Source organism: Pagrus pagrus (assembly GCF_965226575.1).
Source record: "Pagrus pagrus genome assembly, chromosome: 9".
NCBI classification, from domain to species: Eukaryota; Metazoa; Chordata; class Actinopteri; order Spariformes; family Sparidae; genus Pagrus; species Pagrus pagrus.
The window spans coordinates 3,339,711-3,364,373 of NC_140193.1; the positions used below are offsets into that span (position 1 = coordinate 3,339,711).

Below are 24,663 nucleotides of genomic sequence, written 5' to 3' on the forward strand. Positions count from 1 at the left end.
CATGTCGCCGCTCAATTGACCGAGATAGCGTACGGAGCCCTAGTCCCGTTTTGGGGCGTCTTATTTTAGCCCTCCAAAAATGTCAAGGTTTTGACGAAATCCCACTGTTATCATCACTGTTGTAGTCTGAGTAAGTGGAGCTTAACTGACAGTGTCTTCAATTTATTCCCCAAATGTTTCATTTTGTGTGTTGATGGAAGCTCTCTGGCAGTAATTCAGTCTAGGAATGGGCTCAATGACAGAGTACACTCATCCAGTACAAAGGACTACGGTCCAAAGTGGTCCAAGTCCAAGTATGGGTCCCCGAACATGGGTATGTCGTAATAATACACTTCAGATGTTATATTTAGGAAGCAAAAATGTTTTAGTTTTTATTGTTTATGGCACAGATTCACATTTTTCATCATCTCTGTCACAAATACCAGTGGTCCCAGTAGGCCCAGTAATACAAGTACTTTTACTCAAATACTCTACACATTCTGAGGTACTTGAGGATTTACATCTTCTGCTAATACTCGGCAAATACTTTATACTCCACTACATTCATTTGATTCCTTTAGTTACTAGTTAGTAGCACTTTTTTAACTTAATTTCATGCATCTGCATTGCTTTTCGTTCTTTTATCTGAAGAAAGACGTCAGATGTCATAATCCCTCCATACCAGCTAGACCCTCCGATGGCAGCCATTTGACTGACAGCTCCTTTGAGCAGATATGAGCGTCTATGCCCGCCCTAGAACCCACAACAGCCAATGAGTGATGAGCATGCCAGTGACCCACTCTCACTACTTGTCCTCTCTCCTGAGCCACTCAGACGCCAGCCTCAAGATGACTAATGCACCTCGTTATACATGTAATCTGATATGCTGCCGCCCGTGGCTAAATTGCATTGTGGGTAATGTAGGCAGCAGGTTTTGGAAAGCCAGAAGCTGATATCTCTGGTTCTGCAGTATCGATTTTTATCATTCGTTTACAAACTGTCAACAATGAGTCCAGCAGTGTAATAAGAGTGCAATGCCAGCCCAGTTTACTCCATTTCAAAACCTGGTGCCTACATTACCCATAATGCAACTTTACCACATTACATTGAGCTTCCTCTGGAGCCACGAAAAGCTAAATACTACTTTAAGACACTTTAAGACTTACCAAAGTAATATTTTAACACATATATCAAGCCATATGTCGAGGACTTACAGTAGTAAAATCATTTTTAGGTTTGGATTTTAAAGCTTTATACTGAAAATAAGTCACTCACTGAGTCACTTTCAACTTTTCTTTAGTTGAGGCCCTCATCTCTGTAATCACAGCTCAGTCGCCTTCTTCTCTTCTGGCTTCAGGTTGCTCGGGGACCGGGGATAAAGGGAGTTCAGGCTTTAATCAAAACCTGCGTGCTTTCGCTACGTTTTCAACTACTTGGTTGTATCGCTGTCATCGCCGTTTCCATTCCACTTCTCATTTTGCCCTGACCACCTCTCCCCGAAGCAGCCTTTTAGCTTTTTGATCACATTTATTTTGACATTTGCGTGTTTTGACGCATTAGCTGAAACACTGTAAGGGGTATATCTGTGTAGTTTAGAGCAAATTAACACACAATGCAGTCCAGATGCAGAGGGAATGTACGCTGTGAGTCAGTGGGAATCCAGTGGATTAATATGAGTCAGTTCCTTTTGACTTCTTCCATATGAGCACCGGACGCTCCGTGTGCTTTACGTCCCCGTCGACATAATGAAAGGAGTCATTTCACCCATCACCTGTAATTGTTTCATCATCGAATTAAAGTCTCTTGTCTGACAGGTGGATCTTTTGTGATCATCAGCTGCCTTTTCTTAGCTTTGATGGACGCCATTGAACACTGAATGACTTACATACAGTCCGTATTCTTTAGAGGTTTGACATTGACATGGTCTGTCCACATTGTGTCTGTACTCCAATTATCATAAATTAGGACGTTTATTACAGAAAAGACCGGAAATCTGTTGAATCATTATCAGTAAAATTGAGCTATTACAAATCTGTGCTGTCGAGAGAGAATGTAACTCAAACAATTATAGTTTTACAATTTAAACAATTTAAAATGGTTAATCTCCGGTCTTTGAAGGGGCTCTCAACGATTCAACAAAAAGTATTTCTGCTTGGACTTACACCCTCTTAACAAACATGTGATCCAACCCAGAGAAATCCTTAATTTTACTCAAGTTATGGTGCGATTCATTCGGTTGTCTGTCCCTTTTAGGAGAGAGTCAGATAAACTCAACCAAACCACCACCGTTTGACATTAATAACAATCTAAAAGTCATTATATGTGACCTGTTTGTCAGCAGGCTTCTCTTTTCTAAGTCTAACTTGACTTTGTGTCTTACGTATTTTTGTTAACTTGACTGCAAAGCCCTTCATGTGCAAAACTGATGCTACAGGGGTAAAGTTGTGAGTGAGGAGGAGCTTGTATGAATGTTAAAATGTTCAAATGTTAACCAGTGACTGAGGTGGACTGTGACAGACACACCAACAACTGGACTTAAATATTGTAGTATTGTAGTAATATTATAGTTATCGGCATATTGTCCAATATTTATTTTTTAGAGATTATAATGCAAAAAAAAGGAAAAAACAAAAAGATGCTTCTGGTGATTAATAACTGTTAAAGTCGCAGTGTATTTTACTGCAAAACATCCTTTATTTTCTGTCTTATTCATGATGTAATTTATCCAGATAGCAAAAAACCTTATGAGTAAAAGTTACATTACAAAACCGCAGAGCAGCTTCCTCATGATGGAGAGCCCTTCCTGACTGTATCCATTATAGTGTTTGTCAGATGAAGGAGATTCCCCCGCTGGCTCACCCTCCGAGGTGACTCGACGCTCTCCGTGTCACACAAGGGAAGCGGCGTGTCGGCTAATTTTATCACACAATGCGTGCTGTTTGTCAGCGCGGCTCTGGTGACAAATGAATCCTTATCTTGAGGGCTGTTGTTTGTTGTTGCTGAGTAATGTCCCGGCCACTCGCTCTCGTCTCTGGAGCCTTTCATAGGCTTCAGCCGCCCCGCTGTCAACCGTCAGGAGCCTCGTTCACACAGCAGTCATGTGCACACCTGAGCACACGCTGGCTGAAGATGCACAGGATTTTTGCAGAAAAACAAACTCTTTGATTTGTGCACAGATAACTGTTTTTCTGTGTTTGCCATTTCCTCTCCAACTCGAGCTTTCCACCACTCGGCCCGACGGTGTTTCTGTTCGCTGCATCGTAATGAAGACAGACGTGTAGACTAACAGAGAGAAAACTCCTTTTCTCTTTCAATGTCACAAATCCCTCTCCTTTGTAAACGGTTCGACCTTATTGCCAGCGAGGGACTGATGAAAGCGACATGTGTTACTCAGAGGGCCCCGTGTTTATTTGACTTCCATACTTGCATTAAGGCAAAGTAAACAGATCAGCTGCCCTCCAGGCTGCTTTCACAGCGCTGCAGGGAGAGAGACGGATCTGACCTGGTAATGAATGAACCACTGATTAATGCCATTTAACACTGACATAGAAAGGGATTTAATGCAGTTTTATATTTAAGAATAATAAGCTTAATTTAATTTTGTGCAGAAAGGATGCACTCTACCTGAAGGACGAGGCAGAGAAACATTAAAATCACATGTTTTGTGACCTGACAGATCTCAGAGGTTGTGGCCATCATAATTCATGCCACTGTTGGCTCCATGTCCTCTTCTTCTTCCTGTTTCCTTTTCGTCTTTCCTCAACCCACTCACTTCACTTCATCCTTTGCTCTACTCTGAAGCCAGGCATATCTTATTGATTGTTTTTCCAGCCCGTTCTCACTCCCATTGCTCCAAACACAGCAGCCTGGTCAGCGGCCCTTCACTTCTTAAGTTTGACACTGTAGCATCACTTGTCAAACTGCCCCTCCAGTGCAGTAATATGAAGAGCGAGAGAGGTCAGAGTCAGCAGTTGGTCTGAGTGGTTGGATCTGGATCTGGACCTTTGTGACCAAGAGTCAAGAGTGATTTGTTTTTCCCTTGAATTATGTCACGTTTGTAAGTTATTGTATGTAAAGAACGGTATCTTAGTTTGCATTATACGTCACCGATTCTGTATAAAATAACCAGGATGCTGCATTGAAGAGCCTCATGTCATAGTTAGGATTATGGTGTATCAATGTAGTCTTTTTTCTCGGCATTGTGCATGGATCTTCACACTTGTATTCAAAGATAATTTAGTCTTAACACCTGTGTTACCTTTTAAAAACACTCTCAGGTGTTTCAGTCTGTGGTTTTCTTTAATCTCTGGTCTAAAACTGCCGCTCTATTTAAAGACAGATCGCTCTAGAGTGTCAAGAAACGGTAAATTCAAGACACCTTTTCACAAGATGTTGTGTTCGTGTTTGGCTGATAATGCTATCCAGAGCAGCATGCAGTGTAACAGCGAGCCAGCCGAGACACACCGCTGTTACAGCGATATTCATGCAAACTTATTGAATATCGCACAAACATCCGCTCCATCTTTCTCTTGCAGAACACAGACCCTAAAATTAGGGTCACCACACTTACAGAAAAAGAGCAGGGCGGCACTATCAGACCGGGGGCGGACCAGTTGGTCGGAGGCCCTCTGACCTGCTTCACAGCTGTTTCTTGTTAGTGCTTTAAAACAAATTCCCAGAGTGAGATGGTTTCCACGCTGAATCCTGCCCTGAAGAAAGAGGCCAGACCAGAAGGGGGTTTGTAAGACCCCGCTGCTGTGTGTGTGTGTGTGTGTGTGTGTGTGTGTGTGTGTGTGTGTGTGTGTGTGTGTGTGTGTGTGTGTGTGTGTATAAACAGCCCCGTCTTAGCGTTTTATCTTATCTGGATAGATGACCTGAGAGCGCGGGGGCCTGCACTTAAGATGCTCTGCCCTGTGTTATGAACGCCACCAACAGTCGGCTGAGTCTTCAGAAAATCTCTCTCAGCCCTTAACTGAGCTTCAATAACACTCAGAGGAAGTTTACAGTAATTTAGTGAGAGTCGACCTTTGATTCAACTGTTCCTGAATATAAACAAATGGAAGTCTTATCTCAGACGGTACATTACACAGAGTACGACGAAGAGATCCCACAATATGGTGGACCGAATGTTTTTGACAGTTTATTCTCACCTGTCAGCGGACCTTTAAAATACTAAGAGTCGGTGTGCTTTGTAATGCAAACACAGATGAAGGGAAAGTAGAGGGATGTTCTCGGCGTCCTGCAGTTAAGTCTGAAACGGGCCACATGTTTTCTAGCGCTGCTGTAAACTTTGCTTGCTATTAATGTCACGGTGGAACTAATGGATATCGGTTGTTTATTTAATCAAACCTCCACGCCGATAAACATTTTTAGGGACATTAATTATCCTAAAGGTCCCTCAAGAAGCATTTAGTCCACGTTTGTTGACGGTGTCTTCACTGAGACACATCTAACGGGTTCAGTGCGGCGGTTTGATGGAGACCAGGCCAGGTCCGTCTAGGAGATCCTCCCCAGCCTCCCGCCTGGGCCTGGAGAGCAGTCTCCCCGGGGGGCGCCTCACCTCAGGCTGACCCCCAGCCTTTAGATTGATGTTCACTGCCTCCTTCTCCCACACATTGTGTGCTTTTTTGGGGGGTATTTCCTCTGCCTTTCCCTTCTTTCGGTTAAAGAAGAAAGCCCTGCTTACAAGTCTGGGAGGTGGGGGGGGGGGAGTGCTGAGCTTGCGTTGAGGATGTCGTCATAGGGCGCTGAGGACTCTCTTTGTGTGAACTGGCAGCTTCTCCGTCAGCTGTGTCTGAGAGGTTAAAGGGCGCGCGAGAGACAGAGGAAGGCTCTGAGTTCCCGCCGTTTGAAGTGATTTGGCTTGATTGGTGCGTTTACACTTGCCGGAAACTGGCAAGCTAATGCTGCGCTGAGAGAATGTGGAACAGATTGATGAAGTCACAGATGAACTCTACAAAATCACAGAGAAAACTCAATAGTATCGTTCCACTTAAAGGAAGTGTTCACACAAAAATGGAAAGGCAGTCATCATCTCCTCCGTGCTATAAAACTTCTCCTAACTTTCCCTCTGCAGCGGGGTGAGTGATAATGACCGAATTTTCATTTTTGTGTGAACTGAATCGGCCTCAAGTTTATTCTTACCATCCCGGCAACAAGAAACAAACACAATGCATTAATTACTCGATCAGGTCTACACCTGTGCTCTAAAGAGGCCGGGCGATAAATCAGGAGTCTGCACGGGAAGCTGATTATCCTGACACCTCATCAGTCTTCACAGAGAGGTCCGCCGCCTGCCACAGGGAGAGGCTCGCTAAAGCCCCGCTACCTGTATGCTAACATCACACAGCCAGCCCTGCTAAATGCTAACGCTCAGGCCGGGTGATGCATGGCGGTCGTTAGGATGTGATCCCCCGGCGCTGCTGCTGGACACCAGTGATTATACCAACGCTTCTTGTAACTCTGAGACCTGACTAAAATCATAACAATCAGTCAGCTGAGATCATTAGATTTTGTTGTTAAGCTTTTAGACAAAAAAACTATAACCTCAGAAATTATGAATTTTAAAGACAAATCACAAAAGCAAGACTCTCCCCGTGCCTCACTGCTTCCCCTGGTACCTATTTCACACTGAATGGACGTTAGCACCACCAGCTAATGGCAACCCAGGTGAGATAAGGTCGTGGTAGCACTCAGACTTTAGAACAATTAGGAGAGGCGGTGCAGCGCCTCGTGGCCCCGGTGATGGATCATGCTCGCGGTGGGTTCGCGGGGTTGACTCTGAGACTGAGGAGTGATTGGCCGAGGCGCTCGTACAGATCTGACAGAGACTGATCGCAGAGGGGGAGAGTCCAGCTGGGTCTGAGCGGGGACAGAAAAATGGAGGCAGCTACACAACAGCCCCCGTGAGATGACACAACACATCTGAGGGGACGGATGAGGGCGTCGTGGTAACGAGATGTCAACACAGGCACGAGGCCCTCGTAAACACTAACCCACCTGTTCAGATTGTGATCTCACACTCACATCCACACAGTTCATCATAAAACCACCACAAAAAAAAGCGGTTATCGTTTGAAATTTTCTCGTTTAACATCTCTCAGCTTCTTGCTTTGGATTAAAAAGGCCACATCTTTGGTTCAACCTTGATTTTAAATCACTGTTTACTCAGTTTACACTCAAACAGCAGGCAGACAAAGGCGGTGACTGTCTGTCTGGTGAACATATTGGAGGCCAGAGCTGAAAAGAGAACAACACCGGGCCATGGGCCAAATGCAAACACCTTCTGTCTTGTGTTGTTAGGATGCAAAATGGTAAAAGGATCCCAAGTTCCCTTAATTAACTGACTTCCTGTGAAGTGTCACTCAGCCCACTGGGCTCAGATTATTATTATCAGTATTTTGCTTTCGGCTCATGGCCCACCAGTAGCTTTCAGTTTTGGGCCTCCGAGGGAAAAGGTTCGGGCACCTCTGGCTGAAACAAAGCGACACAACTGCTAATCTGAGCATCCAATGTCAGTTTTTGGTGTTTTACAGTCGCATGTATGTACATCAGCACATATCTGTGCTATAAACTCAGCCCCACAGCTCCCGCACCGCGGTCTCTTTACAGCGCTGACCCAAAACCTCTGGAAAACAACTGTGTGAGTCTCCGGGGAGCGAGTGTTTGATGTGTGTACGTCCTAACAAACGCAGACTTCGCTCCAGTTCACAGGGACTAATGAATTTCCGCTGGACCCATCTTGTGTCACCACGGAGACCGATGGCCTAATCCACTTACCTTCGGCCCAAAATCCCACTATCAATAAAAAAGGTATCATTTTACGCTCCCTGAGGGCTGTTAAAAGTAAAGAGCCACTCTGTTAAGACTTCCTTTCATACATGGCAGCGGTGCCGTGCTCTCCTGTAAGCCCGTAATCCCTCTGTCGCCATCACTCGCCCATGTACTGCCCTGGAGGAAGCGACGTCTTGCAAAACTAAACCTGCAGGTCTCATGTTGTGTGTGTAGCGCAGGATTCCCGGATTAGGCTAAACATACACTTTTTATTAACCTTGGAGCATAACACTCGCCGTAGTGTGTTTTGTGTGCGTGTGTGTGTTTAAGAAAGGCATTTCTGTTCAACCTCAAAGTAGCACGTTTGTGTTTGTCTCAGTCGCTCTTGATGATTGCTTACCGAGAGTGAAACTGCAGAACAAATCAGTGTCTGTGTGTGTAATTGTGAGTGTGTGTGTGTGTGTGTGTGTGTGTGTGTGTGTGCGAGTGTGTATGCATGCTCATGAGCATTTGTGTATAGCCGTTGGCACAGCGCTGTGTAGTTAGGACGCGGGCCAACTTTTTCTGCTGGAATTTCCTGTCTGAATTGAGCACCCCCACCTCTCCTCGTCCTCCTCCTCTGCTCTTCACTTCTCTCTCTCTCTCTTACTCTCTCTCTCTCTGTGCCTTCCTCTCTCGGCCTTTTCTCTCAAAGCACGACAAAGGCTTTTTTTTTTTTCCCGAAATTATTCCTGGCCTGGCCCCGGCCTCTCAGGGCATTATTATTATCGTTGAGTACTTCCTCGAAGACATGAGCCCACTCCACTCTCCACTTCAGCGTGGTCCTGGTCCGGGGCTTCATTTGGACATAATGAGAGAGTGCTTTTTTTTTTCCTTCGTCTCTCTCTCTCTCTCTGAGTCATGAGACTCGGAGGGGCCTTTGTTAACATCGAACACCTGGCATTGTCTTTAGTGAGAGATCAAACCCGGGGCTTTAAGATGCAAACTAAAAAGGGGAGAGCAGGAGAAGACGCGGGGCTCTAACCCTGCTGCTTGGCAGGATGTTTGGCACGTCTGGAGCCTCATTATGGGGGCGAGCGGGGCAAAGATATGTTGAGTCTTAAAACAAACACGTTATGAGAGATCAGAGCTGATATGGTGCCTGAAAACAACCAGTTAAAGGTTCCTGTGGGCTGGATTGATTTATGATATTAGATTACACCGACACAAAAGCCCCTCAGTGCACGCTGCACTTCACTGCGTTTTGAGCTTTTTCCAAGATTTACTAAACGGACTAATGAGACTAATAGATTACACGATGACCTCTCTGAGTTAGTGTCCTTTCTTAGGTAACTAATTCTGTTTGTTGTCATCCTAACTTTAGTGTACCGTCTGTATTTTAGGTGACCGTAACAGGAAAGAATAAAAAAAACCCAAATTGAGACATCATGGTTATGATATTGTTTGATATGTAATCGTTAAAGTCACTTTTCAGGCAAAAATGAACAAAAAAAAGCTGTTTTTAGCCTCTAAAATATGGAGATTTGTGAAAATGGATAAAAAGCAAGTATATCTCAGACACAACAAGTGACTTTACAAGCATGAAAAGCAAGGTGACCATTTTATACTCAAAGTCACATAGTTGTAAAAGTTGAGGCAAGTTGTTCTAACGTCAGTCTCTGTTTGGGATATACAGTACGAGTCGAGGCCCAGGGTGGAGTAACCCTGCATGCCGACACACCCAAAGGACTCAGGATGGCGGTAAATCAAGAAACTGAGGCGTGTGAATTGTCCCGACCACGTACCTGTCCGTAGTTGTCCCTGCAGCCCGGGGAACAATGCAGCTGTCTGGGTGATGGAAGGGCCTGTTCAGCCCTTATCGCCCCCACATCCAGCAGCTCCAAGCAGGGAGAGGGAGGAGGTGGGACGGAGGGGGGGGATCAGCCTCTGGGGTTTCTGTTTGGATGTGTTTATTTCGGTGTTTGTGTTCTCTTTAATGGACCGATGGAAATTTAAGACCAGTCATGAATGCTTTTGCATCTGCCACTCGTTCCTGGGAAGGCACACATTCATATAAGCTACGCGAAGCGACGTAAAGATGAAACAAAACCGTCCTGGTTTGACGGTTTAATTGATAAACTCTCCGACTGGTCCAAAAGCAGCTCCTGTGCTGCTCTGACTCCAGCACAAGCTGGCTGTCCATCAAAGTCCCGTCTCCTCGTCCCGTGCCCTCCCCAACCCCCAACCGGAGATGTGCCAGGCAGCACAAGCAGGGGGCACCTCTCAGACAAAGACCGAACTTCTGGCTCCACTTGTGAAACAAAGCTCAAACTCCTTTTCCCAGCTCTCACTCCCTCTCGCTCATTTACTGGGTGCCTCTTTTGGCTTTGTAACACACAAGTTGACTCGGAATTGGCCGCCTGTCTCACGCACAAAGGCAAAGGGAGGTTTCGCTGGCTGAGATCCAGCGGCCGGAGATCTTGATAGAAACACAACGACGAGAGGAGACACCAGACGGGTTTTTACAACTCACTTTGGATCCACAGACAATTTTAACTACTCTGTGTGTGTGTGTGTGTGTGTGTGTGTGTGTGTGTGTGTGTGTGTGTGTGTGTGTGTGTGTGTGTGTGGTGGAACGTGTTCACTTCATTTCACTTGGATAAAAATCAGGGTATTCATTAATTTTACTGCAATGCAAATCTGCCGTCCTAATCAAGATTAACTTTTAAAAGTCAGGTGTTTTTTACTTTATTAGACACTTTCTTTTTTTTTCTCTAATCTGAATAAAGGCAGACATTAGCCAAGACTTTTCAGGAAAGTGTTGTGACTGTTTTTGGCACAACTTTTATGTTTTGCTTCACGAGACAGGAATTCACCAACTGCACAAAATTCATATCTTAATCCAGTGTTTCACAGAAACCTTGAGGGGGACTTTAATGTAAAATTTAACTTAAATAACTGTACTATAATAAGTTCAATGAAAAAAGTGAACGTAAGTTTGAGAAACCACGTGTTGTATTCAGTATTCCTACTTTTAGTGCGGTCGTTAACTGCCACAGCGGCCGTAAAACCTCACAGAGGAAGAAGAGGAAAGCAACAAGCGCGATCACTTTCAAGATGACGGTTGTTTACTGTCAGCGGGACGCCAGTCTTGATTTTTTATTGGCAGAAGAAAATCAAGAAAATGGATTGGATTGATTGTGGTTGTAACAGATCAGCAAAACAGCTGAAACAGACGTAAAAAAAAAGCAAAGTAAACTGACAATGTGCTGTTTTTTCGTCTAATAACGTAACGTAACAACTGATTTCATGTGTCATCATGGCGACGCATCAGTAATGGAGGCCCTGCCGTTTTCAAAAAAGGAAAACAATCATTGTTCTTAAATTCCTCAGCAGTCAAATGTTTCACAGTTCAGAGCTGCCCTCGGGTGAAACGCTCCTCTCCCCGTCGTGTGTAATCCCAGCAGAATTAACAAAGAACAAGATGGTGCAACGTCACGATGATTACCTCAGTCACAGCAACAAAAGGCCCAATCAGGGGTTAAGTAGCAGTAATGTCTGTCTTTGTAACTGGCATCACCTAAAAACAACATGCAGCATTCTGCTGTAGCCCGCAGGCACAGAGTCCTGTTACACCCTGTTTTCACTGTCAGAACGCCCGAGGCTCCAACAGGAAGGTGTTCAAAAATGTAAACTTTGACAAGAAAAGCCAGACACACTGCACTTTAAATGCAAATGTACTGGATTCAAAGATAAAATGTAGGAGATAGACCAAAGATAGATTTTAATGTAGAAAAGCAGCCAGCAGATAAGAGATACTCAGCTCAGTGGCAGAAAACCAGGCAATTACGTTTAATTTTTTAGGGTTTTAGATCTAATTTCTCCTCTTCTCCAGATATATTATGAATTCAATAAATTTGATAAATTAAGTATCATCTACACTCCCTTCACAAAATATTTTGATTTTTAAAATTCATTTGTTTTGTTTTGTTTTGTTTTGTTTTGTTTTGTTTTGTTTTGTCTGTAAAACTACTATCGTCGAAACATAACACTTCCTGTACAGATGTTTCACATTAAAAGCTGTCCAGTGGCTGAACGAGCATAATGAATCCCTTTCCTTGCAGGATTTTAATGTGAAAAATTAGCAGGAAGTGTTGGGTTTCATTGACAGCAGCTTAACAGCGATCAAAAGAAAACTGTAAAGTGGAATTGATGACTGAAACTAGTATTTCTCTTAAAGGGGAAATCTAATAAATTCACACATCACTGTGTTTTCAGTTGCATCGTGGGTAAAAAAAAAAAGTCCATTGCTTTAGCATTGCACTCCCATAACACTGTTGAACTCATTATGAAGAGTTTAAAGACAAATGATCAAAATTGATACAGCAGAACCAGAACCTTCCTCCTTTTCACAGCCTACATTACCCACAATACAACTCAGCTACTGAGTGACATCACTGGAGGCAATGTACCATATCATATTCAGCTGCCTCTGGAGCCACAAAAGGCTTTATTTTACCTTTCAAACACACTTTAATGTGTAAAATTGGTGGAGTTGCCCTTTAAACATACTCATTGTATATTGGCATCACACTGGTGCTTAAAAAACGTCGTTATCACCCCGTCCCAGTGGTCCCCTCTCCGATAGAGATAACGATCTGCTCTCTCTGAGCTTCGACCTTTAACCCCGGTGGTCTGCGCTCTCGGGTCATCCCGGGTTTACTCGACCGTACAGCCTGAGAATCCTAATAGCAACCAGGGATCAACCCAGGGGATTTGCATCGCTCTTTGCTCTCCGTCTCTGACAACTAAGTGTGCACTCAGGATTGTTTCAAAGTCATTTTGGGGGTTTTTCTGTTTTTGGTTTATTTCCCTCCGTCCAACATGCAAAACTGCACAGAGAATTAGCCGGCTTCCTGTGTATGATTAAAGCTCTCCTCCTCCTACAATAATGTCTACTCAGCGGTTGTAATGACAGCAATTAATGAAGATCGGCTGTGTTGTCTTAATGAGACTTCCCTCGAGCCATCAGACCATTTATGGCAGGAAATGGCGGATTCGTGCATTCTTTGTCTGACACATAAAAACACATTCATTGTTGTGTAAACTCTGCTTTGGTCTCGTCGGATAGAGGGAGCCATTAATGAACGTACAGCTCTCGGGGCAAAAGCCACAGACAGTGTGGAAGGTTTCAATTACTGCTGGATTACGGGAACTGTAAAATGGTACAGTTGAGTCTCATGCTGCGTTCAAGGCACTAGTCAGGAACTGTAATTCAGCCTCGGACATTATTTTAGTACAGCTTTAAGGAATGTCTCATCTTTTGCTTTGTTTCTTGCTTATTTTCTGACCTTGTCTCTCTTCTTTTGCACTCGCAGGCGCCCACCACCTCTTCCCCACGTTTCACACGCCCATCCCCATCGACATGAGACACCACGAGGGGCGATACCATTATGAGCCGCACCCACTCCACGCCATGCATGGGTAAGTGTCATCAGACATCACTGGTTATTCTGAAATTAAAAAATATCTTCCCCAACAACACAGGGAACCGCAGTTGGGCCGGTCATTACCAAACCCTGCTGTGCAACCAAACATTTTTTCAAAATCCACAGAAATTCATATTAAATTCTGGTGGAGAACCCAAAGTTTCCAAAGCTACGATGGCAAGTGACTCCCAAAACAACATGGCTGTTGCAGCGTACCAGCTACATGCATGCCAGACCTTCGTCGTCCCGTTTCAGTTTGGTTGGGTTCAGGAGAACATTGTGGTTTGGGTTAAAATAACTGGTTCCTTCTGTAACTATAGTTTACAAAACATATGTCCGTCACATAAGTAACTCACGATATAACTACGATAGTATATTTAAAGATTTCACTGGTCTCCTGGTTGAAAGTCCTACTTCGCCTGACTTCCTCCTTTGCAGCTGTAACAATAACTACAGCCACTAGAGGTCGCCACCTAACAAAAACTGTAAATGTGGGTCGTAACAAGCTCTTTTCATAGTCGACCTATATAGTCATTTTTCTGGACGGACCACTTGTTGCATCACTTGGTGATAAACCATCATATTGTGCCAGAACAGGGGGTCAATTTTTTTTAAATTCCCCCTGAAACACTCAAAAAACAATTGCTATCCATTCATATCCAAACAAAACAAGTCGAAAAGCAAACCCAATCATTACAACATGAAACATAAGGTCCTGTCTGACCCACAGGGAGTGTTCGTTTTTAATAATCTGGCATGTAGCAGTTAAACATCCTGGGATCAAACCTCAACTCAGATACAGTTTGAGTTAGATTTTATCCACTTAGATTCTTTAATATTCTCTGCCAGCTCAGATTAGACCCGAACACCACAGAGATAAGACCTTCACAATCAAATCAAATAATAATATTTGGTTTTGTTGCGTTTATTAAGCTGTTTTGAATCCTTGTTCCAATAAAAAAATGACTCTATTTATTAAATATTTTGACTTGAAATGACTATAAAAGGCTGTAAGACAGTCTACAATTCCACTTCAAGTTTGGAGATACTGTCTGTAAATAATGTATGAAAAGCAGAGGTGGCTCGACGCGGTCTGTGAAGGTCAGCTGTCACTTCTTATCGCTTTCTCTCTCTGAGAGTTCGCTTACGACTCCTTCCTTTTTATTGGAGCTGGAGAAAGACGAGCCCTCTCTCTGAGCTTTCAGCGACGGAGCCAAGTTCGAATACATCAAAGCCAGACGAGATCCACAGAGCGAGAGGGAGACGGAGATGAAGAGAGACAAGCCACATTAGCACAATACAACAGACCGTTAACATTTCCTCTCCTATCTCGTCTCCTAACGCTGAAATGAGGAGCTCTGCCAAGAAACCTCGTCTCCAGTGAAACAACCTCGCTGAGAGAAAAGACGGTGTTGTAAGAAGCACATAGATGCTTCACTACATTTTAAAAAAGATGAACTCGCAGTATATTTGTTAGGATAAATAGGTTGGCGGTCCAGTTCTGTGCTTTTCTTTTTCAAACTTGTGTCCTAAGCTGACCTACAAAGAAACACTAATCTATTTTCTGACTTTATTAATGTGGCATTACCATAAAAGTCTGGCCTTCCTCACACCGCCGGGCCTTCTTACGCTTATCTAAAATATTCGAATCCAGAAAAGGGAACCCAGGAGTAAGATCAATAGAGGTTTTGTGAGAACTGTGCTGTTACATTTAAATTCAGCAAGATCAGGTGATACACAGCGGAGGCAGAGCTATTCATCACCTGCAAAGCGAGGGAGAGGAGCGAGGGGGGGAAAGTGTGGCCGTGCACCCGGCTTGTTTTGATTAATGTGATGTGACTCTGACAGGGTGCTCCCACTAATTCATCAACACCTTGATATAGCTGTCTTCTCCGCAGCATGCGCCAAATTCACCTAATTACGTGAGTGTCGTCCCGGGGAAACGGAGCAGGGTGTCGGCGCAGGGCGCTTGGTGGCAGCACTTCGTCAGAGGCCGGTCGCTGTTTGTCAGGGTTGTACTTCCTGTCTGCAGGATCGTGCTATGTGGAGCGCCTGTCATCACTGTTTGCATGTAACATAATGAGGGCTGCAGGTCAGTCTGTCACAGCTGTCATAATGTAGATCCTGCAGTTCCTCGCTGCTTTATTATCTGCCTCGCTCCCTGTCTGACAGTAAGAGAACAGACTGGGCACATGTGCGCAGGAGTTTCTTGTCAATATAGGCTGTTTAATTAAGCTGAAGTACAAAAAGTTTAAGTTGTGTTTTTTTCCTTGGCAGACTGGAAACTACTCCACAGACTGACCACGGACACTTTAATGAAAAGGATCAAAATCGATGCAGCAGAACCGAAGTTCCTGTCTGTGTAATTTAATGCAATATTCTGCCCAACAGCAGAGAAATGTCTTGCAGACGTGCACGCGAATTACAGTGGAAAAAAAACTGTATGAGGAGCAGTTGTTAATTGGCAAGTCGACCAAATGTCGATGTCTCGTAACTTCAATTCGACGGCCCGACGAAGTTGGCTGCCTAAAATCTAAACGTGACCACCAACAGGTCCAGAGTTTGGTTCTGGTATGCTAGTAGTGGCTAACGTAGCCTCAAACCACCCCCAAAAATGAGTCTGCAGAGCTCTGGTAAGCTCGCCTTGCACCACAGCATATTTTTTTTCTTTTTCAAACATATGTGCAGCTCAAACAAAAAGCCACAGAGGGCTTTGTACAACTCTCAAGATCTGTAAACAGGCGATGATGTGTGAAGTCGGAGTTTCCTTTTAAGTAAGACAGAGTGTGTCTCTCCTCTGCAGGCTTCAGTAAGCTTACACGATGTCATGTCATGTCTACGACATACTGCCCAACACCGCCTAAAGGCAAAGATGTGGATGTAGGCAGAAAACAGCTTGCTGTCATAGCCTCCTACTGGCTGCATCCCATTTTCTCAATGATTTCTCACTAAGTGTTGGTTGTACTTGGTAATAGATTTAAAAAATGTGTCCGATGCGGGGTTAACATTTCTATGCTAACAGCTAGCTCCATCGATCAGAAGCATCCCTGTTAGACTTGAGGATTGTGGGTAGTGTAGTACTTCTCCATTACATAGCAAATTAAACATGTTTTTCTCAGAATAAAGCTGATGTCATACTGATTTGTGGCTTCTACACGAGCATGTAGCATCTTGTCACAGTCTCTTAGCTTGTGGTGAGGTTATCTTGGATTTCCACATCCGGTTGCTCACTGTTGGGCAGCACAGGTTTGGTTGGACAGTTTAGTCATGAAATGAATCAGAGGAATATGCACTACCAGGGTCACAGTGTGAGTACATCATGCATCATTGCATACGCCATCTTTCAGCACATTTCTGAGGTAAAAGTAGCATCCTTCCGGCTGAGGTCTGACTGCCTTTCACGAATTTATCATTCCAGAGAGCAGAAACATGCCATATTTGAACTGGAGCACATTAGGAAGAGCCTCTTGTGGGGTGACAGTAGAACTTGGACTTAAAGACAGCACTTATGTGCTGCATATTGTGGAGTCGGGCATCGCCTGTACGCACCCACAAGCCAGGAAAGCCAGCCGGCGTGCCAGCATGTTTGACCGGGTAATTAGCATCCGAAATCCAGCCTTCCGTTCCCAGAACCTCAACGACAACGCAACGGATGAGAAAAACAGATCCCCCGCTCATTCCACAACCCGTATTTATGCTTTTTGGGAAGCAGTCGGGGGGCAAATTGCAGCGCTGAAAAGTTGAAATATGTCCAAGGTTTTTGTGTGGCAGAGCTGTGGCTTACACCGCCCCTGTACACAAACAGATGTGGTCCCTCTCAGCAGGCAATCAGCCTGTTCGAGGCCCGAAGCCCCACACAGCACGGAATGTGTTGATTAAATACAGTTTACAGATCAGCCATTTGGGTTGATGTTGTTTTTTTCCCTTCATTGTTTTGGTTTGGTTAACATGGAAAGGAGAAGGGTGGGGAGATGGGAGAGGAGGTGGGAGGTAAAAGAGGGGGGGGGGGCATATTTTGACTCTGGTCCGACCCATTGGTTGTCAGCGGTTTTGACGGACGTGTTGTTATCTTGTGTTGTTGTCGGTTGGCTCCAGCCCCGGCGCATCGTCACGGCTAATGTTTGAATTTGGATGCTCCCCTGAGTTACGGCCAGGAATGTGCCGCCGAGAAGACAAGGGAGCCATCAATCAAAAGACTGCAAAGTTGCAAATCAATAGCCTGAAAGTTTCACGCTTTATCGCACGGTCTCAACGTAATTTTCCCTGCACTGAAAAAGGACTAAATGGTATGTGACAGCGAGGGAGCCGAATAATGGATAATTACCCTGTGTTAAATCCCGTCTCATTTAAGTAAATTATCCCATCGTCGTGACTTAGTTCTACTGGGCCTCCTCCTTTGTACACAGGCCTCGCTTCTCAGGCAGTACAGTATCAAGTTGTGTCCAAATCCTCAGCATCCTGATCAGGGCCCCAAAAACAACCAAGGCAGGATCTTAGCACGTCCCCTGTGGGGCAGCGTGGTGATTTATCTTGATCGCCTCGGCTGCCCAGAAGTACAGAAGGGAGTGTGTCACATCATAATTCATCCCACCCTGAGCCAGTAGGGAAAATGCCAGAGAGGCAAATTCTGACTTGTTGGTCAGCCAGGAGGGCAGCGGAGGCAGGCAGACGGACAGAAAGGGAGCTTGAAGTTGGAGCGTGGCTCTAACGCCTCGCCTTGAAAAACGGGTTACATGGGCAGCGTCTCGTGGCGGTGAAGATAGATCATTTTCAAAGTCGTTGCTTGCAGAAAGACCCGTTCAAACTTTTGAGAATTCACACTATAGTAAAACTAGATTGTTGGATCTCTGAGGCAGCTCACAGTTGGGGGACGACACAGCCTCTGAGAAGACAGACGCCAGTTTGACGACGAGGGAACGCAGTACCGAGGTGGTGGGTTTCTTGTCAGGTTTTTCTGAGTCAGCAAAAAAGGACAGCTAACTAGCTACGGGAGCTATATTTAGCAGCAGTTAGTGGCTACTTTAGCAGCAAAGCTAAGGGTATCTGTCAGTCAGGGAAACTCCATAAATCACCTTGGCACTTTAACTGGCCTCTGTCGTTCCCGAGTTCACCGGGAGGCTGCTGGTTAGATGACGAAGTGAAGCCATCTTTCCAGAGCTGAGGGGCAGAACAGCTGAAAGACATCAGAGGAAAAAAAACAGAAAATGTTTTCTACACAAATTATGATCCAGTTTCATCCAAATCAGAGAACAGAGTTATAAAGTTGTGCTTTTGAACGGCCCCAAGAAACAGTTGCTATTGTCATCGATGGCAGTATCGTAAAAATGAGGAGAAGAGTGTTTATTGGACGCAAAACGGCTGCCAGATGAGTCATCAACATTTTTATTGTGTTCCAGGAAGTTACAAGCTCAAAAATTAAGAACCAATAATAACGAGGAAACAACTTTTCTTGCCATTGTCAGGCTTGATACAGGCCTGAATGTGAGATACAGAGCAAGACGTATGAGATGTATGAGTCCCTCAAACCTGTCCAAGGGGAACAAGTCATGATGAATTATAGAAACTGGCACACTTTTGGATAGTTTCTCCACAAAGGTATTCATGCTGTTGCACTTGTTGTTGTACACTATTACAGAAATCCTTGTGGGAAAGCTTGAGAGGGAAACACAAACAAAAATCATGCAACAAAAAGCTTTCCTGATTGACGGTTTGGGTTTTCAAAACGTTGACGGACCCCCTGAAAAAGATGTTAGGACGGCAAATGTCCATTTCATGAGCTGATTATCCTCCATAAACCAAAACTTTGGCTGGAATCCATTTCTTCTTCATCTCACTACTAATCATGCTGCGATCTTCCCCCGCCAGCGATCTAATGTACATGCTCTCTGGTATGCACTTACTCACAGGGTTACTCATATGCTCAACAAGCTGTACCATGTCCAAATCACTTTTTCTCACAGCATAGTTTTAACAATGGAACAACAGAGGAGCATGTAATCACACAGTACAGAACACAGAGACAAACAGCAATTACCTCGCTGAAAGCATGTCATCTACTGACTCGTGACGGCTTCCCGTCCCTCCATCTGCCCAGATTTCTCCTCAAGTGTCAGCCTTTACACGGACAAACTTCTGGCACTTTTATTTGGAAGGAGTGAAGAAATTATGATCTGTATTTTTACCGTTTCTTAGGTTCAACATACTGTAGTAGCCACCCGTAGTGTTCAGGCATGATGGAGGTTTCTTTAAATGGCTCTCCCAAGAGCTTCCCCGTTCAAGCCTCTGGAAAACACACTTCAAGTAACATCTTGTCAGAAAGAGGGTGGATCGACAAGGCTTCAATAATGGTACCTGCCAAACAGGACTGTTATTTGCAGCCTCCTTGACAGGCAGCAGCAGTAAATTTCGCCTTATTATCACGGCCTCATACACACACTCCTGGTGGTTTGAGTGATTTACAGCGGCTGCAGTGATCTGTGTCGACACGCTGATGTTTGCTGATGGATGTAGGTTTTTTAAAGTGAGATGTTGCAAAATGGTTTCGGTAGACGCGGCGTGGAGAGTGGTCGTGTTGATTTCAATGGAAGTTAATTTATTTCAAAGCGAGTTCACACATGAAGTTCTGATCATATATTTTCGCTCATAACACAGCGGTCTTATCAGCAACCTCATCAGACTAATTGGGAAGGTATTTTTTAATTTGTTTCAAAGTCTGTGGCTGGTAAACAAATACAATGAGACTATACTATAACAGGCTCGTCGCTCTGTGCCATAGAGCTTTATTACACTGTTGCACCGACATTTCTATGAACACAAACACCAAACAGTGAAGTTTATTTTGACTCGATCTTGCATACGCCGTCCTGCCGCCAAAAATACTCCCCAGAGCACCAAATGTGTATTAATCCACAGGTGAAAATATTCCAGAGTAGGGTGGAGCTTTAGGGCTACTTTTACTTGGTGTCCTTGCTGATTTGTGCATGACTTTTCCACATTTTGCAGTATTTAAATGTTGTGTTCCCCCCCTTTAAATGGCATACGATGCCCAAAATGTAACTAAAGTCCAGCAGTGAAGCTGTAGTTGGTACCGCTCGGCTGCAGACTGGCAGGGTCAGAGCTCGGGCTGCTGGTGTTAGCCTACATAGCATCGCTAGAAGCCAGGAAAAGAAGCAGTGTTCTGACTTGATTGATAGCATGAAGTTGTGAATGAATTGCCGGCGTCCATGCTTTTCTATCTCCATCAGATAAATGGCAAATTAATTGTGATAATATCAGAATCGCCAGAGTAACACAAGGCCATCGTTTGCACAAGTGATGATGTATGAGGGTCTTGAAACGAGAGGCTATGGTCAAAATTGGAAGCAGAATTGAGCCAAATGCATAAAAATGCATGACGATACAAAACATTAGATCCGTACACTAATTTCACGACACTTACATGAAATCCGGCACCAGTTGTGATCCATTATTAAATCACCATCAGTTCAGGATGGAGGGGAAAAAAGAAACGGGGAAACATAAAAGTCTAGATCGTGTGATAGCTTGAGGCTTCAGCGACACAGTGGGAATCCGGGGGTGTGATTACTTTGAGGAGCTTTGAGTCTGATAAGAAAGAGAGCCAACACGAGTGCCAGCTTACCCAGGTATCCCTCAGTGAAGCACTAATCTGACCAGGCACTGCCAAAGCTCTCTGTATGCTGCTTTCGAGGCGGACCGAGAGAAGCGTGTTTTTGTGTATGGAGCGTCTGTTTCTTCTCACTTCTCCCCTCCCGCCCAGAACAGAGGGCTCTTTATGGCCGTTTGCAGGGGAAGAGTGGGCCTGACGGCAGAAAGTTGGCCCTCGGACAAGGCCAGCAGTCTGCAGGCGCTTACTGGAAATGGAGCGAGGGCCGACGCTCTGGGTTGGTTGGCTCGGCCCGAGTTGGGCAGGGCCAGGGCCCGGAGCAGGTTGGCGTCCACACAGAGACAGTGAATGAGAGACTGAGCAGGGAAACTCTGAAGGGGGGGTGGTTCTGCCAAGTATTCTTGCTCGGTCTCAGGCCCACCTTTCATAGCCTGAGCCAGAAACTACAACCTGGACCTGGTCGCACTCATTTTATCATCAGAGTCAAATGATTCGACAACGCTGACTGATTCCTTTCAGATGTGGAGCTGCAGCCATTAAGAGGATTAATCTCCCACAATTTGGTTACACAATAAATCATTTCAGTCATTTTTTTTTTTGAGCCAGAAGTGTCGAACATTTGCTGCTTTTCTTTATCGTTTATGACAGTAAATGAAGAGTCTTTGGGTTTTAAACTGTTGGTCGGACAAAAGAAGCAATTTGAAGACGTCAATTTCAGATCTGGGGACAATTTTTTGACATTTTATCGATTTAATTTTGAAAATAAATAACCTTAATGAATCGTAATAGCTCGAGTGATCCTGGCATTAATCGATTAATTGATCAGTTGTCATCTATTAAATTCATCTCCAAGTATTTTGATAAGCGATTTACTCAGTTTGAGTCATTTTTTCTTAAGAAAAAGTCAAAAATCTTTAATTGCAGCTTCTTAAATGTGAAGACTTTCTGTTTTCTTTCCTCCACTATGACGATAAACTGAATATCTTTTGGTTGTGGACCAAAAAAAACATCTGAGGCTTCATTTTGGGACATTTTTCAACATTTTACTGACCAAACAGCTATTAAAAATAATCCACAATGAAAATAATCGTTAGCTGCGGCCTTTACTTTCAGATTATCTATTCCTTTACGCCCTTTTCTCACACATACACATACATGCTGTGTACCCAGCATGCAGTGAATGCTGCCAAGAGTCAAAACCACACATATAAACACTCGTGTGTTCACAGCCGCCATGGAGCTGCTAAAGTGTCAGATCTAAAGCATTTGCTCTCAGACTCTCATAAAGACACGCTATTCTGTTATTTTTATTACATTGTAGTGGTGTGTGCGAGTGTCGCTGTGGTCATTTTTATTTTTATTTTTATTTCAAAGGAGTCAGGATTGAAGTGACACAAGAAGTTTGTAATGTTTGACAGATTCTGGTAGAGCACACATAACATCTCTACATTTTAGACCATTTATAATAGAAATGTTGAGCTGACCTCAAACCTGAATTTATTTTCTGAAAGGAGGCTCGAACGTTTTACTCACTTGTTGTTCACACTCATTGTGTAAGATCCTCCTCAGCCCCCACTGACAGCATCGCAGTGAGTCAGTCGTCTGGTCATTTCTGATAAAAGGAGGAAACATTTTGTCTTCATAGGTTCCCCTCATCTGTGTTAAGCTCAACCCTCTCCTCTTCCTGTCTGTAGAGGGATGGACTGGTCAGTTGTAGCTACTTGCATCAGACTGAAATACTTGTTGTATGACCACATTATCCAATTTCATCAAGATAGTGACCTATGATGTCCCATTTCCTCGTTCCTCCTCACTTGTTAATAAGTTTGTTGTACGTAATAATGAAATATCAGTTAGTTAACAGGGAAATAAGTAGTTTTTAAACCTGCATATGCCCTATAAAAGGACTAACAGTGCTCTGAAATTCAAGGAAATGTGAGTCAGAGTATGAAAATAAATTCTTGCTTGCAGTTTCTATGATAAGCTTCAAAGTCACGGCTTAATATGTGACTGGTTTTTGAAAAACAAAACGTGTTTTTCTTGTGCAAAAAGGATCGAAGAATTGTTTTTTGTGATGTCGTCAGACTTTTAGTGGACGTAACTTTGCCGGTGCAGCTGATCTTCTGGACCGATCCCAAAACTATTTTAAAGTTTTATTAATTTACACTCGTAAACATGTAAACAAAAGGGCCCAGGTGTAAAAATAACAGAATTCCCCTTTAATATTTCCATCAATATCAAACACTTCCTATTAAAAACGTGTCTGAGCCTCTCCGTTCTTAGAAAAACATGCCCAGAAGATGACACTTTCATGTCTCTTGGATGACCTTGACTTGTTCAGTCAGAGCACAGTTTCAACTCTGTCAATCAGCCTTTTTCTCTCTTAGTCATCGTTCCTCGTGCTTCAGCGTCTTCTGAGTTTCCTCCAGGTGTTCTTACCACACACCGAGGGGAGCGACAGGCTGCTTATCAGAGCCGAAGCACACGAGGTCGACATAAGTACTAGTGCCCCTTCAAAGGGTTGTGCCACCGCCAGCGGCCAGCAGACGTTTTTATCTCGAGTTCAGCCCCTCGGGGACTATTGAGAATTACAACACCCACTCGTCTGTGTCTCTGCAAGAAGAGCCGCCAGTTACCTGCCAGAGATGACAAATTTACTGTAAAGCCTGATGTGACCGGCAGGCTGGCGGAGAGCCGCAGACGAGACGACTTGCCAAAGGTGGCTAAAGGCAGCTACTTAAAGTTTCTGAGCGTCCGGTTGCGCTCTCTTATCACACACACCTTTAAATACGATGATGGGAGAGACCCTGTAGGTTTGCCCACCCAAACAGAAAAAAAAAAAATCCTCCTCCTGGTAGCCTCGCAGAGGAAAGCCCTCGGTCTCGACATGTCTGTAGCTCCGGGGCTTAATAGAAGAAGGCGAACAAAAGGGGATTATTATGTATTAGCTGTGGGACAGGGGAGGGGAAAGGGTGTAAGTGGATTGAGACGGCAGACACTTCTGTGGAATAACAGAAGTTAAGGCTTGTCTATGAACATACCAGTGTAGATCACTCATGATGATAAGTGAGCACAATGCATGTAATCACATTAACAGGCTGTCTCCACTCCCCACATCGCCATCTATCTGTTTTTTGTCTACGATGCTCATCTTCCTCCCTTCACTTCATTTTCTAATCTATTTTTTTCCTTCCTCTTCACAGACCTCCAGGACTGACGGGCAGTCCAGTCATCTCAGATATTTCCCTCATCCGTCTATCACCCCACGTGCCGCCCGGGTCGGGTGAATCACCGTTCAGCCCTCCACATCCCTACGTCAGCCCCCACATGGAGCACTATCTGCGCTCGGTACACAGCAGCCCCACCCTCTCCATGATCTCAGCGGCCCGAGGACTGAGCCCTGCTGAGGGTAAGACTGAACACACGCTATGATATCAATATGATATCAACAAATTTGATGTTGCTGATCCCGGATCAAAGAAAAAACATGATGCTTCTGTATCTCATGAGAACACTTCACAGCAGGCTGGACAGCAGCCTAAACAAGAGGTAGAGAGGCTCATCGGTAGACTGTAGTAGACCTTAACCCGTGGTGGTCACAGTGAACCTGTATGATGCACTTAAAAAAGTACAGTATCCATTATCTTACACATTCGTTAAAGAGAGACATTCAGGAAACACATTTATTGAAAACAAATATGAACAGGACAAGTCTTACATCTGCTGAAGCTAACTATGAGAAGCTTTTACAGCGAGCGACTGCTCACTTCTTCAGACTATTTGATATTTTAAAGTTCATTTAAAGTTCAGAAAATCGTA

At 44.3% G+C, this 24,663-nt stretch overlaps 1 protein-coding gene across 1 annotated transcript in view; it reads left to right on the forward strand.

Annotated features, from left to right (window-relative positions):
- Positions 1 to 24,663, forward strand: part of gli2a (GLI family zinc finger 2a) — an 88,038-nt gene that overhangs the window by 35,855 nt on the left and 27,520 nt on the right. Inside the window, exons 3-4 of the mRNA XM_084363025.1 lie at positions 13,110 to 13,215; positions 24,048 to 24,253. Coding sequence (XP_084219151.1) covers positions 13,110 to 13,215; positions 24,048 to 24,253 — 312 coding nt within the window. The remainder of the gene's footprint in view (positions 1 to 13,109; positions 13,216 to 24,047; positions 24,254 to 24,663) is intronic.